We start from the raw sequence: 16,569 nt of genomic DNA, 5'->3' as shown, positions 1-16,569 counted from the left end.
CCCCCAGTGCCTACCTATACCTAATGTCATTTGAAAGGTGTAAAGGACTTTGAGTGGAGGTAGGGAAGAGGCAGACAACATGAAGGGCAAGGACCTCCTTCTGACAGACTTATTAATAGGGCACCGGGCTGCATGCAGCTGACGCTTGGCATGACTTTGGGTGAAGGTGGGGGAAGGGTTAGAAGTATGGGGAGCTGTGTACATTGCAGGGAAGGAGTGGCCAGGCTGAGTATATCCCTGAGATGGGACAAGGAACCAGACTTGAGGAAAGTTAGGCTCCCGGTGACTGTTGTAGTTTATTTGTGAATTAAATGGGGAAAGAGAGTGTTAATCCAAGGGGAGATCAGGGGGTTCTTCCTCATCAGAGTCAAACTCAACATTCTCATCTTTTACCCATCGACCTCGTCCATCTGGGATCCATCCAGAGCTGGAAAACATCAGAGAAAACAGAATTGGTCAGAATGAGGAAAGGAAGTTTAAGTAGTTAGTGGGGACAAGAAAAAATAAACAATTGAGTATATCTGCAAAAAGGAGGGTCAGAGAGAAAAGAGAAAATCTGAGGAAAGTGATTCTGCATACTCACCTTCGAAGGGTGAGGTAATGATCCAGGGCTCGTCTTCTTGTGGGGCTCATGGGTGGAGGGGCTGAGGCAGTTGCTGACTCGTTGGCCTGTGGACCAGCCCCAGGCTCAGGTTCCCTGCTGGTCTTCCCACTGTGGCATTCAACTTCTGGGGGTGGTAAAGCGGAGTGGGGGACAGAAGGACCAGGGGCTTCTGGTCTGGGTAGAAAAAGATCAAACTATGTAAATGCCATAAAGGAAGGACCAACTCTCCTATGATTCCCAACCCCTAAAAGCAGAGTTTCTTAAACTGTTTCTCCAGATAGTACTAAGTATTCTGCATAAAAAGAACTTTACAATCAAATGAATTTGGGAAAGCCTATATTAAAATTTTTTTAAGTTTTTTTAAATTTCAAGACTTTGTAGAGCCCTTAAAATATGCTAACATTACTCCTCTTCAAATAGGATTACAAAGCACTATTTCCCAAACTATCTAAACATCACAAAATTTTCTTTTTCCTGGAATACCAATTAACATCTCCAGAACTCTCCTATCCCTCAGGATACAATTTGGAAAACAAGTTTTAGAACTGTCTAACTCCTGTTCCTCCCTTCCTTAAGATTGATTCCTATACCATAGTTTTGGGTTTTTTTTCGATCCACTGTCTCCATCTAACCAAAGTGAAATGAAATACCTTTTCACAGTTATTGTCCAATTCTTAATTCCTCCTAATGCAGTAATGCTCAGTGGAGAAAGAATGGTCTTTTCAACAAATGATACTGGGACAACTGAATGATCCACATGCAAAACAATGAATTGGACCCCTACGTCATGCCATATACAAAAATTAACTCAAAATGTATCATGGACCTAAATGTAAGAGCTAATAGCAATGTTACTTTCCCTATTTCCCAACCTCAAATCACCATATCATCCTCTGGATTTTCCATCCCACAGACCTGTACTTCCGGCGGCAGCAGCTATTATAGTGGGGAGCTCTGTGTAGAGCACTCTGGGTGATAAATCGAGTCTGGGCCAGCAGAGGAGCCTGGCGTGGAAATGGGAGACAGTTAGAGCCTTCAGAGCTAGAGAGCAGCCAAAGCCTTTCAAGCCTGGGGCGTCCACGTGGCAGGGTCCTGCCTGGGACACACACTCTCTCCTTTAATTACCTCAGATTTGGTCTCCTCCCTCAATTCACTCTGCTGTTTTGGATTTTGCTCCATTCCCCTACCTGTCTGCTTTTTGCCATAGAAAAGCTGCAAGCCTGAGGAGCAAGGGAAAGGAAATTAAAAGCACAGTAACAAGAGTGATCTGAAGATTCCAGGAGTCTAGTTTCTATCTCCTGTCTTCCTCCAAACTTACTGGACAGATGTTTCTTGCCGGCACGGTGGGCAGTCAACATGGCCAGGGTGTCCAATACAGGTCGGTGGGGACAGATGGCACAAGCAAAGCTGGGGAGGTGGAGAGAAGAGGATAATTGGTCCCGTTGGGTCCCTATCGTAGGTCCCACCCTGTCCTACCAGCCCTTTCCAAAGACCAACCTCCAGGTCTCCGGAGCACCACCACCCATATCCTTTCTCTTCCAGTCCCTCACTCCCGCCAAAGACTCCTAGGTACTCCCAATCGCCTCCTTAACAACAGTTCATTGAGCCTGTAACCGCAGAAACCTCGGACTTGAGCCACTCATCGCTCTCACCGTCCATCCCGCAGCATCAGTGCCTCATCCTCCGGAATATAACTGGCCAACAAGTCACCGACTCTTCGTTTCTGCAGGGAGTGGGGAAAGAAATCCGGACGGGATCAACAAAACAGGAAGAAGGGAACGCACAGGGATGAGGAGTCAAAGGGAGTAAGGACCGTGAAGAGAACAGCGATCAGAGGAGGAAGAAGGGGATACCACCCAGCTCTAGCAGCCAGGCTCCCTCCCGCCCCTGGAGCTGTTGCCAAGGCAACGGAGTAAGGCTCCTTCACAACCGTCACAGGGCGACTGAAACTGCTCCAGACCCTCTCCTCTCGCGCTTACTTTGAGCACATTGAGCTGACTCCAATCGTCCCCTTCCCTCTTGAAAGACATCGCTATTGTGATTCCCAGAAGCGACAAACTCACTAGTACCGCATCATCCACTCCTTTCAGGCCACCGTAGCAAGCGAGGGGCGTCTCCTTTCCCTCTTCGGGTCTCTTTCCGGTTAGCCTCCTTACTTCCGGGGATGTCCTTCCCTGCATGCACTGCGCGACGCCCATGCCCACCACTCGTGGGAAGCGACCTGCATTTCCGGTGCCTCTCTGAGCCTTCACGGGCGCGGAGCGTTTTGGGAAATGAAGTCTTTTCTCAAAGAGCTTGCCGCCCGTCTGAAACCAACCCTTGCGTTTTAGCAAATTCGGGGCGTTTGGAGGGACGAGAACCTAGATGTGGAGCTGATGCTTGAGCCCGGAGTTGAGGGTGTGACCGATCCGATGCCCAGTGGGCTTGTTAGGATCTCTGAATGGGAAGAGGACTACAAACGCTTGCCATACTTAAGAGCTTCGTCTGCGGCAACTGCCCTCCTGGGGTGGGCCTGGTTTGTTCCTGACCCTAACGAACCAACCCCTGGACGGGGCGGAGCCGGAGTGAGGGGGTGCCCAGAGACCGGGCTGCCTGGCTGCGGGGACAAACTGAGAAAAGGGTGTTGAGGAGAGAATCTAGAACTCAAAGGTCAGGTCAGTGTAGCGAGGAGTTGTGGGAGGTCGAAGGTTGGTGGGCTGTGAAGGAAGACTTAAGTGGAAACTGAAGGAAAGGGACTTGAAGGAAGAAGAAGAGAAGGCGGGGAAAGGGCTGGAGTGACGGGGACGGAGGTTTGGGCAGTAAAGGGGAGCTGAGGGCGAGGGGTTGGGGTGGGGAGGTTTAGGAGAGAAGAGAGAAAATATCCTTTGGATATCCGTTTCCAGACCTCGGGGCAATCACTAGCCGTCACTGGAGGTCACTGTCGGCCACTTAGCCGGGCCTCCTCCTTCGTAAACCCAGCTGAGGAGATGGCCTCTCCCTCTAGACAGGCCCCCCTTGGGGGGTCAGGACTGCTTCAGGGAAGCCGGGCTCGTTCTTATGGTAGCCTGGTGCAGTCTGCCTGCTCCCCAGTGAGGGAAAGACGCCTGGAGCATCAGTTGGAACCCGGAGATACCCTGGCTGGACTATCACTCAAATACGGGGTAACGGTGAGTCTCCCAAGACTGGAACCAATTAGAAGAGCTTATTCCTCAGAAGACTATAGTGGCCCTTCTAGACAACTTCCCTGGAATTTTTCCTAATTGGCTCTGGTCTGTTCACCTATATCCTTTTGTTTGTTTACCTATCTCAATGTTGCACACTGTCTGGTCGGGACAAATCCTGTCCCACTATCCCAGTGGAGAGGAGCAGCTACCATTTATTACAGCCTACAGACACTATGTTAGTTACTGTTCATACATTGGCTTATTTGATCCTCATGTCCCTATCAAGAATATGATTATTGTCCTCTTTTTGCAGATGAAGAAACTGAGACAGATTGGTTAACCAATTTGACCTGAGTCAAATAGCTAATGAGTGTCTAAGAGCTGGGATTCAAACAGGTCTGTCTGACCACATAGAAACTTTAATTGGGAATGATTAAATATTTACAGCAAATAATGGAGAGCTGGTTTTTAGTTCTAAGTTCCTGGGTGCCTTTCTTGTCTTGTTCTAGTTCCCTCCCTCAATGCTCTGCCTTCTTCCGGGTAGGTACTCTCTTCACCAAGTATTTTAGATCTTGCAGAGGGTATTTTTGATAGGTGTAAAAATATACTGCATTTAAGTTGATACGGGTTGTTTTTTTTTTCCCCTCCCATATCCTATTCAATCTCACAAACAAATGTTGGATTTAGCCAACATTTTTTATGATTCCTATACTTGAAGCACTGTAATAACATCTTGGGAGATAGAAAACATAAATAAAATATGTGGTTGCTGCCGTCACATAATTTATGGTCTAGTGAGAAATGGTCAGGGACACAAAAAGTGACTGTAAGATGGCAGACTGTGGTGAATTTGTAGAGATATTAATAAAGGGCAGGAAATCAGAAGAAGTTAATTTTTACTTGGAAGGGGACAGCTTTGGAACATCAGTGCAGGTTTTGAGGCCATTGCCTAAGCAAAGGGAGTTGGTATGAAAGTATGGGTAGCCCTGGATTTATTAGGGTCTCAGAAGCCATGCATAGATGGCATCTGGGTTACCAGTGAGTCTTGTAGTATTTAGTATTTACTGTAAATATCAGAGAAGTTTTTCTCCCACTCCCTGTCTCCTCTACCCCCCTCCCACAAACCTGATTAGGCACCCCAGCTCTTCTCCTCTGGAGGCAGTACCCCATATCACCACCAGGGGGCGCTGTGAAATATGTGCCAGTGGGAGTAGTCACCACTTAGTAGGCTGGTGTGTCACACCATGATGAACTGTCCTGCCTAGAGTGCCAATAGAACCCCACCAAGTTTTGCCAGACTGAATTTTCTTTTGGTTTCACGTCTGGAAATTATACATAGCTATCTTTCACTGGCTTCTTCACCTGGCTAATTCTGACACAGTCTTTGGATCTCTGCTTAAATGTTACTTTAAAAAAATATATTTTTTTATTAGAGAAGTTGTAGGCTTAGGAAGAATCATGCATCAAATACAGGATTCCCGTATACCACCCTATTATTAACACCTTGCATTGGTGGGGAACATTTGTTGCAAATGATGACAGCACGTTTTTGTAATTGTATTAACTATAGTTTGTGGTTTAACTTAGGGTTCACTGTGTTGTGCAGTGGCATGGATTTGATTTTTAATTTTCATTCTAGTAACATATATACAATCTAAAATTTCCCCCTTCTAATCATGTCAAATATATAGTTCATTGCTGATAATCGTGTTCACAATGTTGCCTTGCCATCACCACCATCCATTACCAAAACTTTACCATCATCCCAAATAGAAACTCTGCACTTTTAAGCCTTAACTCCCTATACCCTACACCCCATCCCCTGGTAACCTATGTTCTAGATTCTGACTTTCTGAGTTTGCTTATTCTAATTTCATATCAGTGAGATCATGCAATATGTACTTTTGTATCTGGCTTGTTTCACTCAACATGATGTCTTCAAGGTTCATCCATGTTGCATATATCAGGTCTTCATTCTTTTTATAGCTGAATAATATTCTATGGTATGTATATATCACATTTTATCCATTCATCAGTTGATGGACACTTAGGTTGCTTCCATCTTTTGGCAAATGTTGAATAATGTAGCTGTAAACATTGGTGTGCAAATATCTGTAGTCTAATGAAGAAAAGTCCTAGGTTCTAGACCCATTCTCCTGCTTACTAGTTGAGTGACTTTGCATAAGCCACTTCCCTCTTCTGGGGTTTCAATTTCCTCACCATTTGTAAAATAATAATATATAATTACATAATATATATAGTATATAATATATAGTAACAATAATAAGGTTATTATCTACCTATCATTTACTTTCTATGTGCCAAACTCTCTACATATATTATCTCATTATCTTCATAAGACTCTGTGAGGTAGGTGTAACTGTTCCATTTAAAGTTGAGGAAACTGGGAAGTGAATGAGGCTCAAGCAATTGAGCTCCCACCTACCACATGGGAGGTACCAGATTCATTTCAAGGTGCCACCTGGAGAAGACGAGCAAGACAGCAAGCTGACACAACAATGAGACACAAAGAGGAAACACAGTGAGAGACACTACAAAAGCAGGGAGTGGGGATGACTCAAGCAACTGAGCGCCTCTCTCCCACAAGGGAGGTCCCAGGCTCAGTTCTCTGTGCCTCCTAAATAGAAGAAGAGCAGATACAGAGGGCACACAGTAAATAGACACAGAGAGCAGACAGCGAACACAAACAATGGAGTGGGGGGGAATAAATAGAATAAATCTTTAAAAAAATAAAGTTGAGGAAACTAATACTTAGGGAGATAAGGTAAGCTGCCATATATCATGCAATTAGTATAATTGGTAGAGCTAGGATTCAGACCAGGATGTCTCATTCTGAAACCTCACTTTTAACTGCCCTATTATACAAACTAGCTTCTGAGGGCCTTTCTAGCTCTTGAATACTGACTGTGGCTATGACCTGTATAAATTTTGGCCTTGGTTACATTTTTTTTTTAATTGTGGTAACATATATAACATAAGGTTTCATTTCCAGGAAGTAATAAAAGCAACGGAAAATTCACAGTGTAATTCATAGCATCTTGGAGCTGGAAGGAACCTAGCTTATTATCTAGGCAAAATAAAATTAATAGCATGAAAGCTGGCAAATTAAAAGTGCAAAAGTACAAACCAGTTTTACTTCTTTTTATTATTCACATTAATCTGGTTTTATTTTTTAACACATTATAATACTATAAGATTTTATTAATCAAATTTATTATAATAATCTTGCCCCAGGGTAGAAACTGCTTTGATATTTGACAGCTATAAGAAATATGCTTTCCATCCTAGTGCCAATGTGAGATGAGTTTTCAGTAAGTCTGACCACCTGACTTTCTGATAATAAAATACTGTTAGGTTATATCTGTGGTTTCTCTATTTATCATCTAGTTTATTTAGTCACATAGCAATAATGAGCCCCTGGTAAATGCCAAGCCTTATGGGTTGCTGAAGAGCACCTTGGGATACAGAGACAGCAAGTCACTATCCCTTCCCTTAAAAGGACTCAGGAGTAGCAGGCAAGACAAAATGCAAAGGGATGAATAACAACATAATAGGATAGGTATTATTATTGCCGTATTTACAGTATCCTTTGGAGCCCTGAAGAGAGTAACGCAAAGACAGTGATAGTTGGAGAGTAAAACTTTTCCAGGCAGAGAAGGGGCTACCAAGGAGATGCTTCAGGTTGAAGGAACAGTGGAACAACATAGATAAAGACACAAAAATGTGAAGACATGAAATGGTCAAAGAAGAGTGAAAAGTTGACGATGCAAAATGTATAGTTGGCAGAAAAAGAGAGATGAGGGTCAGCATTTCCTGTGGGGGTTCGATTGAGAAAGGCGTTGAATACTAATTTGGATTTCTCTTTTAGCCCGTAGGAAACCAGAGGAGGCTTATAAGCGTGGTTGGGTAGTGATTTGATCTGATTTGTTTTTTAGAAAGGTGGATGTCAGCAGAGTGGAGGAGGAGGAGAAAAGGAGAGAGGAAGACCAGTTAAAAAACTGTTGCAGAAGTATTAAGGGTCTGTTCTGAGACAACGGCAATAGACCTGAAAATAAGACCAGATATGGAAGAGATTTTTGAAACACTTATGTTATCAGTTGGGCATGGGTGATAAAAGAAAAATTATGAGTTGAGGATGACATTAGGTTCATTATGTTTGATAATGAATAAATAAATAGTTACTTAATAAATATTTGATCAGTGAAAGTGCTAGTATTATAATGGGAAAAGCACTCCTAGCAGGTATAGCATTAGCTCTGTCATTAGCTTGCTAGATAATCTTAGGCAAGTAATTTAACCTCTCTGAGCCTAAGTTCCTTCATCTTTAACAGTGGTTTTCAAAGTGAGTTCCAGGGACCCCCTAAGGATCTCTAAGACTCTTTCAGGGATCTGGAAGGTAAAAACTATTTTCATAGTAACAATATAAGACATTATTTGCCTTTTTCATTCATACTCTTATGAGTATACTGTGGAATTTTCCAGAGACTGCAATAGATTGAATGTAGAAGAAGATATGAGAATCCAGCTGTCTTCTGTTGTCAGACATTAAAGTGATTTGCAAAAATGTAGAATAATTGCCTCTTTTCTCATTACATTTTTTGTTTTGTTTTGGAAAATATAGTTTTTTTCATTAAAATATTTATGTTAACATGTAATGTGTGGTTTTTTCCTGCCTTAATGTGTTATTTTTTAATCATGTGATTTATATTTTTCAGTTTTAATTTATAATGCATTAAATACCGATAGCTATAACCCCCATAAACAGGTCTTCGGAATTCTCAATAATTTTTTTAATAACTTTTTTTATTAGAGAGTTGTAAGTTTAAAGAAAAACCATGTAGAAAATACAGAGTTCCCATATATTCCTCCTATTATTAACACTTTGCATTAGTGTAGTACCTTTGTTACAGTTGATGAAAGAATATTATAATTGTACTATTAACTATAGTCCATAGTTTACGTTAGAGTGTATGTTTTCCTCGTATACCACCCTATTATTAACACCTTGCATTACTATGGTACATTTGTTATAATTCATGAAAGAACATTTTTATAACTGTACTATTAACTATAGTCCATCATTTACAATAAGGTTCACTGTATTGTACAGACATGTTATTTTTTCTTTTGATTTTTTTCTCTAGTAACATATATATGACCTACCATTTTCCCCTTTTAACCACATTCACATATATAATTCAGTGCTGTTAATTATCTTCACAATGTTGTGCTACCATCACCAGCACCTGTTTCAAAAAGTTTATAATCAACTCAAATAGAAATTTGTACAATTTAAGGATTAACTCCCCATTCCTTACCCCACCCCCCGCCCTGATCTAGAATGTAATATTCTAGATTCTTGGAGTTCTCAATAATATTTGGTTGTCATAGAGTCAAATAAGACTCTGTGTGATCACTTTAAAAAGCATGAAATGCTATACAAATGTAAGATTGCTATTACTATTATTAATTCTGATGACTTCTTTCTTTTAAGATGGAACAGATTAAACGTGCAAACCGCCTTTATACTAATGACTCCATCTTCCTGAAGAAAATCCTCTACATTCCCATCCTGACAGAGCCCAGAGACCTGTTCAATGGTTTGGATTCTGAGGAAGAGAAAGATGGACTGGAAGAGGTACAGTCAAGTAAAGATGAAACTGGGCTACACTCGTCTGAGAAGAAGAAGCAAGAGACAGGTTCAGGGCACGCCAATGGTGACATCCTTCCCACACCTGCCCAGGAAATACCCAAGCCCATCCATGACCTCTCTGCCTCTGACTTCCTTAAGAAGCTTGATTCACAGATCAGCCTGTCGAAGAAGGCTGCTGCACAGAAGCTGAAAAAAGGGGAAAGCAGGTAAGTCTTGAGTGGTTCCTTAAAAGCCATTCCATGAACTCCTCTGTTCTAAACTCACCTTACCAAGCATACAAGTATGCACCATGGCAACACAGGCAAGAGGATACCTCTCCCCTTGGTGGCCCCAAGACAATGAGCAGAGCCAGTGGCTGCTGGGATAGATGGATCTAGGCACTCACTGGAATAAAATAGTTGGCTGTTCTTACTGCTCTGATGGTCCCTGAAGGAGTATTAGGGTTGGGGTTCATCCACAGGGTGAGAATCTTGTCTTAGAGGAACCAACTCATGTATTAGGGGAGGAGACACCTTCCCATGTACCTCTTGGCCCATTCTCAGGTTCTTCTCGGTCTGTCATTCTTTCCTCTTTCTCCTCACCTACAGAGTGCCTGGGGAGGATGTAGGTCCCCACCTGAGCTCCCCTCGGATGCAGCAACGAGCGGTCCTAGGTCCTGTGCCCCTGACCCGGACCTCTCGGACCCAGACACTACGGGACCAGGAGGATGAAATCTTCAAACTCTGATATTCCCAGAACTGAGTGAGAGAAGCAAGATGTTGAAGGAACAACTTGAGGGGGAGAGGAGCCCGAGGTGAGGCTCGAGAACATGGCTTCCCAGCCCACCTCCCTCCACTCCTTCCATCTACTCCAGTTTCCCTGTCTATCCAAGGGTTTCTTACCTGAGGAAGTTAACATTATTGGCAAGAGTAGGGGATGGGAACTAGACCCCTTCCCAGTTCTTTGGCTGAATCTGAAATTGTCCTTTAGATTCAACAGGTTCTTTTTATATCCTTGCTTCCTTTCCCATCCCTTTTTGCAATTCCTTGGCCTTGGAGCAGGGAAGCAGGAATCTTCTAGACCCCAACTTCCTCGCCATCCCCAACTAGGTTATCTAATTTATTTGGTGCTATATTGAAGTAATATTTATTTACTGTATCTTATTCTTTCCCACTTGTGACTGAAAAAATGGGATTTCTCTAGCCCCAGGGTGAGGGGAACACAGGAACAGCAAGCCAGTGACTGCTGGTTCCCCACCTACGTAGCCAAGTATGTTATAGGGGATCATCTAGTCCTGCTGCAAAGAATGGGGAACTGTGCCAGGCTTTCCCCCAGTAAAAAGGTAAAGGATTTGGCCTCAGCCTTGACGTACAAATTCTCTATAACTTCTTCATAATCTTGCTCTGAGAAACAGCAACAGTTTTGGGAACTGAATTCTTTATCTACCAGTTCACCCTTCTAATCTGCTCCTCTGCTCAGCCTGTGGTGGGGTGGAGGGGTGGAAGAAGGATTGCCTTGGGACTTAAAGAGAAGGACAGACACCTCTCCCCCCACCCCACCAGAGCCTATCTATCCATGGCTTGCTCCTCACTACATAATTATTTGCAATTTGTCGCACTGATCTGCGGTACAGGTTTTTGGTTTGTTTTTGTTTTTTTAGTTTCTTAAACAGAAGAAGTAGGCAAAACAACCTCATTGATACTGGATATATGCCGCAGTCTCCTGTATGGAAATGGTGAGAGGTGAGATAAGTGGTGTTTATATACCTCCTTTCCTCTGTGATGATCATAAGGTGTGAGAAGCTGGAGAGATTAAACATTGAGCCCTGTTCATGGTTTAGTAGTTTTATTTCCCTTTGAGAATGTTCCCTGCCCTGGCCCCTTCTTCCTGTATTCTGGAACAGAGCCTCTGGTATCTGTCCAGCCTCTGCCTAGAGATGGAGAGCTAAGATATCTCTAAGGGTCTCTTCCCCCCTTCTTTAGTGTCCTCAGAGGGCTTAGATGGGCTGTGCCCCTTTCCCCTGGTTCATAGGAGAGGGGGCTTCCCTGTTTCAAACTTCCCTCATGGGGAAAGCTCCAGATTTCACTTCATCTTTTTCAGGCAGCTTTGTTTCCTGTCTTGGGGCTGGAGTGAGAGAGAGGCGGGCCCTCCTCAGTATTGCTCCTTCTCCACCAGCAGTTTGGGGGCAGGGTGGTTTCTGAACCAAAAGCACTCTTGGGAGAGACTGAAGCCTGAGGACTGAAAAGCGTTGGTGCAAATGAGTAGGATTAGACAGCCCGTTATCTGTTGTTTTCTCAGCCAGCCATTGTCCCAAGTGCAATATATTGGGATCAGGATTATCAGAGCTTCCCCTCATCCAGCAGCTTCCTGAGACCATCACAAATCTTGCCAAGGTGCTGAGTGAAGTCAGGCCCATAGAGGGCTGTGAGCAGACCTGGGTCAGAGAAGTGATCAAACACATGGCGGATGCGGCCATGTGACTTGGGGGTGAGGTGGTGCTCCACCAGCTCCAGCAGCATATCTCGGCACTCAGTCAGCAGGCTGGCCAGCACAGCAGCCTCAAAGGTGAAGTCCACCTCACCAAAGCTAAGTGCCGTCATTGCGCCCTGCCGTAGCTTCTGGCGAAAGCGCGCAGCCAAGGCCAGCTCACCAGGGCCAAAGCAGCCACTGCGGTGCAGCACTGCCACCTTGACAGCCACCTTGATCAGGTCCTTGATAACCCGTTGTGCCTGGGACCGGCTGTGCGTGTATTCTTTAGACACACGGTACAGCTCATCCAGCACCTCACTGCTTGACTCATCGATAAAGAGGTGAGCCACAGACCGGCCCGCCATCTTGCTCAGTAGCTTCTTCTCCGCTTGCAGTGCTAGGCTCTTTGAGCTGAAGGACTCCATGGTTCCTGGGAGGTGGGGTGTGGTCAGTCACTGGAAGAAAGGCCACAGGCTTCCTTAGAAAGTTAAATGGCTTTTCCTCTTTCTGTCTCTTCTTTGCTTTCTGTCTCATCATCATCTTTCTTATCTTTTTTCCCCTGGACCCCCTCATTACTGCACCTTGCCCCTACTTTTCTCCTTTAGTGCTATAGGAAACCTTGATCTCCAAAGTAGCACCAAGGGGCAGTGATGTGTTTGGCTGGAGGAATGTCAGCTGCAGAGGCCAGCCTACCACAAGTTAAGTCTTAAGGGGAAATAGGCTGTGGCTGCTGTGATGGAGAAGATAGGGCCCACCTGGCAGGTAATTGTCACAGCTACATTTTGAACACTACGTATACCATACATCATTGAGGTATGGGTACTATTCTTGTTTAACAGCTGAGCAAACTTAGGCATATGTGCAATAATTTACCCATCAAACACAACTTTTTCTGACATCAAAAAGCCATTTTAGCTCGCGCACTGTACTGCCTTTAACGGGGGCAGATGTGGCTCAAGTAGTTGAGCGCCTGCTTGCCCCATGGGAGGTCCTGGGTTCAGTCCCTGGTGCCTCCTAAAAACAAAAATAAACAACAAACAAACAGACAAAAACAACTTAGGGAAGCCAATGTGGCTCAGTGGTTAAGCACCAGCTTCTTCCCACATATGAGATCCTGGGTTCAATCCCCGGTCCCCATACCTCAAAAAAAAAAAAAAAAAAAAATATATATATATATATATATATATATATATATCTCTTAGAAATTCTAATGAGAATAATTAACATTTGTTGAGAACCTACTGTGTGCCAAGTGCTATTATCTCAGTCTTCCCAACTTTCTATAAGGTTGACATCCCCGTTAAGTAATGAGAAAACTGCAACTAAGAGAGGTAAGCAACTTGGCCAAAGTCACTGCTGAATGACAGAAATGGCCTTCAAACTAAGTAATCCAAAGAAACCTCCTTCCCTGACTCTCACTGAGGTTGAAGCACACCGAGGAAGCATGAGAAACAAGTACCTCAGTAGGGAAGGCAGTGCTAGAGAGCTGAGGGCTTCTGCTGGGAGATCTCCTTTGCCTGTGGTTCTGCTGGTTGTTTTGCTTCTAACTTCCCCCTCCCCTGCTCTGCAGGATGTGGCTATGACCGCAGTGAGGAGCAGCCTCACCCTCTCCCCGAAACCAAAATGGGAGTCTGAAGAGGCAAGGGAAATGGGTAACTAGAGGGGTTTCTTCCCCAGCTGAATCAGTCCAATGGGAACATGGAACCTTGCTTTTCTTCTGGCTCGGCCCAGGGTTTTCTGGGCCCTGCTCCACAGGCGGAAGAGAAGATTGCTCCATGCGAGCCTTCCTTCCTCCTTGGCCTTCCTGTTACCCAGCTTTCCATTGCCCCCATTGCCGTCCGGTCCATGTTTGACCCACTGTCCTCTCCCTCTCTCCCTGTTTCAGCCTGTTTTTCTCTCTGGGTCCTGCCCTGTGATCCTCTGGCCATGCTCTCCCTCAGGCCCTTACCCATCCACCTCCACGGCTCCTGAGATTTCCTTGCATCGCTTGTACTCTGCCGTACACCTTTATCCACTCCTGTCCCTCAGCCTTTCCTGCCCCACTCCATCCCAAAATATGTCTTTCTTTCTGAGGCGGCCTTGCCCGAGGGAAAACAGCTGGTCATCTCCACTGGGGACCCAGGAATTCTATCAAGTGAGAGTCTCAACATGGGAAGCAAAGGCGAAATAACTAGAGTCTCCTTCCACCATCACCCCTAAAGCCTACCCTTCTGTTGTTGCCGGTATCTCACCTGCTGCACGCTGGTGCCAGTCTTGCCTTGGATGTTCCCGGAGATCTGACAGAATGGAGAAGCTCCTGTCAGGGGCCCTGTGGCCTGGCCCCACCCCTCAAGCCCCGCCCACCTACTGTCTGCTCAACCTCCGGTTCACAGTATCACCAAGAGCCTCCTGGAAATAACACCAAGTCCAAAAGGAGTAGAACTCTGTGGGAAACAGCCTTGATTCCTTGAGGGGGTGGGGGAAGGGATAACATCCCTCACTCTCCAATTTTTGTTTGCGGCTGCTTTTCCTATATACTCAGTTCCTTGAGACCCTTTTCTTACGTTTCTGTGGTACTGAGGAAGAAGTGAAGTTCAGTTCACTGGTCAGTGGGGAAAGTTGTGAAGGCCAAAGAAGTGGGGAAAGGCTGGAGACTCCAGGGACAGACCCTGGACCAGCTGGCCTGAATGTGTCCCTGAAGTCGCCAGGGAAAGGTGGTACTATGGGGAAGTGTTAGCACAGGCATATACATCTAGCACCTGGCTGGGTAAGGGTGCCACAGACTGTCATTACCCTTAATACTGAAGGAGGGAGGTGCTGGGGCCAGGTCCGCTGGACCATATGTGACCAACAGGTGGCAGCACAGCACTGAGCCACTACAGGAAACAAGTCCTGGACTCATTGTAGCTGCTAAAGTGGTATAAAAATAAGGGTAAGTTACAGTTCCTGAATGAGGCAAAAATATTCATTACCATCATGCATCATACGGCCTAGTCAGGGAGATAAACCTAAGCATGGATAACTATAATACAAAGCAACGATGCCATTAGCATAATTGAGCTTTAGAGAATTACGAGAGGGAAGCATAGACTAATTCTGATAAGAGGGCTCCAAGAAGCCTTTCTGAAGACGCAGACTTGGAGAATTCAGCTATTTAATAGGCAGAGATGGGAAAGAAGTGCTTCCCAAATGGGAAAGCGTAAGCAAATGCCAGGAATAAAGATAATATAGGGCATACTCAGGAAGTGGCGGTTTATTATATATGGCTGGAGTGCAGACTATTTGAGAGAGAGAAAGGGAAAAGACCAGATCATGGTAGGTTTTAAAGGAGTTGCTCAAGAGTTCAGATTTTTCCTGTAGGCAGTGGGGAGCCATTAAAGACTTATGATCAGAGGAGTGAAATCATTAGCTCAGTGTTTAGAATGTGTTCTATGCTTCAATTATTATTTAGCTGAGGAAGGGTCATGCTTAAAAAAGAAGTGAATGTTGAAGCTCAGAAGTTAAGAAGTGGAGGCAGTCAGCATGCCACTGTCTCCAAACCCAACCAAGAAAGGTTGGGTCTTGGCTCCTATCTTACTGCCATCGATCTTTTCACCACTCCCAGGGTCCAAAGCCGAGGGTCCATGGTACAATTTGGATTGAGCAATGCTGACAACTCTTTTAGGAAGTGTGGTACTGAATGTAGAGAAATGGGAAAATAGCTTAAGGGGATGGGGAGCTTAAGGGGACTGAGAGGGGGGTTATTTAGCTTGGAGTTAAAGCATATTTGTAGGCTGAGAGGAAGGTGCCAGTGGAGAGGGAAGCTTAGAAGATGCAAAGGATAGGGGATGATTAGGAGGAAAGTGTGGGGCAGATGGAAAACAAATGAAACTAAGAGTTAAGGGGAGGAAGTGTGAGGAGAGAAAGGGAGCCACCATTTGTTTAGTGCATTCTACTAGATGTTAGATAAATATTTCAGTTCATCCTCATGGTAGTCTTATGGATCAAATGTCACGTCATCCTTTTTGCTGATGAAGAACTGAGGTTACCCATGTCACAGAGCTAGTAAATGGCAGAGTCAAGAGCATTCATGATTCCCAAGATTATACTTTTTCTTTTGATTTCTTATGTTACAAGGTTATAAGGTAATAGCTTCAAGTTCCTAATGAATGTGGCAGCATTCTACCTCTATTCTCTACCAGTTCACTCATCATACACTCTGGGGACTAAGTGTACTAGCAAAATCACAGGAAAAGAAACTCCTTTTTTCAAGAAAGGTACAATCTAATTGGAAAATAAAAATAAGGAAAATAAAAATACAAGAAGATGCAAATATAGTAAGACCTTCTGAATCCAGTATTCTGCTACCAACTACCTTATCTGTTTACTTCTCCAGCTTCACTCCTCCTCTCTCCCTTCTTGAACTCTGCTCTACCCATGTTGGAATTTTCTTAGTTCCTCCACTGCTCAGCATGGCCAGTTTTTCTCTCTCCCCTGCCTTTTGCTCTAGACCTCCCACTTTGGTCTTCTCTTTCCATGCATACTTCCTCCCTGCTCATTTAATGCCTACTCATTTTTCAGGTCCTAGCTGGAAAATCACATTTCGTGATACTGTGCATGACTCCCTAAGCTACAAGAGACCCCTCTCTTATGTAGTCCTCTGGAACCATATACATCCCCATTGTAATAATCACTCTTCAGTATAATTTGTGGTTTTATTTTTTTTTTTATTTATTTCTCTC

General features: G+C 44.4%; 3 protein-coding genes across 7 annotated transcripts; 1 reads left to right on the top strand and 2 right to left on the bottom strand.

The window, feature by feature from the left end:
- Positions 1-277: 277 nt before the first annotated feature.
- SCNM1 (sodium channel modifier 1) lies at positions 278-2,820 on the bottom strand. Of its 3 annotated transcripts, none has more exons than XM_004456002.5 (7): positions 2,674-2,820; positions 2,257-2,327; positions 1,923-2,011; positions 1,730-1,824; positions 1,520-1,608; positions 584-778; positions 278-427 (listed from the first exon to the last, which is right to left on the bottom strand). In XM_004456002.5, the coding sequence occupies exons 1-7, from the start codon at positions 2,800-2,802 to the stop codon at positions 328-330; spliced, it is 768 nt and encodes a 255-aa protein (XP_004456059.1). In that variant the 5' UTR covers positions 2,803-2,820; the 3' UTR covers positions 278-327. The 3 variants fall into 3 exon arrangements, with proteins under 3 accessions (XP_004456059.1, XP_004456058.1, XP_004456057.2); XM_004456001.5 differs by having other exon boundaries at positions 2,668-2,817; XM_004456000.5 differs by having other exon boundaries at positions 2,584-2,776.
- A 55-nt stretch (positions 2,821-2,875) lies between these two features.
- On the top strand, positions 2,876-11,230 carry LYSMD1 (LysM domain containing 1). Of its 2 annotated transcripts, XR_009180281.1 has the most exons (4): positions 2,876-3,750; positions 9,263-9,627; positions 10,009-10,214; positions 11,061-11,230. XR_009180281.1 is itself a non-coding variant. In XM_058275354.1 (3 exons), exons 1-3 carry the CDS (start codon positions 3,571-3,573, stop codon positions 10,145-10,147), a joined length of 684 nt encoding a protein of 227 aa, XP_058131337.1. In that variant the 5' UTR covers positions 2,905-3,570; the 3' UTR covers positions 10,148-11,230. The 2 variants fall into 2 exon arrangements, 1 of the variants encoding a protein (XP_058131337.1); XM_058275354.1 differs by having other exon boundaries at positions 2,905-3,750; positions 10,009-11,230.
- On the bottom strand, positions 11,229-14,178 carry TNFAIP8L2 (TNF alpha induced protein 8 like 2). 2 transcript variants are annotated; one of them, XM_004456005.3, is made up of 2 exons: positions 14,101-14,178; positions 11,229-12,324 (listed from the first exon to the last, which is right to left on the bottom strand). In XM_004456005.3, exon 2 carries the CDS (start codon positions 12,292-12,294, stop codon positions 11,740-11,742), a length of 555 nt encoding a protein of 184 aa, XP_004456062.1. In that variant the 5' UTR covers positions 12,295-12,324; positions 14,101-14,178; the 3' UTR covers positions 11,229-11,739. The 2 variants fall into 2 exon arrangements, with proteins under 2 accessions (XP_004456062.1, XP_004456061.1); XM_004456004.4 differs by lacking the exon at positions 14,101-14,178 and adding an exon at positions 13,329-13,516.
- Between the last annotated feature and the right edge of the window lie 2,391 nt (positions 14,179-16,569).

This window comes from Dasypus novemcinctus, chromosome 13, assembly GCF_030445035.2.
Source record: "Dasypus novemcinctus isolate mDasNov1 chromosome 13, mDasNov1.1.hap2, whole genome shotgun sequence".
NCBI lineage: Eukaryota > Metazoa > Chordata > Mammalia > Cingulata > Dasypodidae > Dasypus > Dasypus novemcinctus.
Note: the sequence above shows the minus strand (reverse complement) of the source record. Positions and strands in the feature narration are given on the sequence as shown.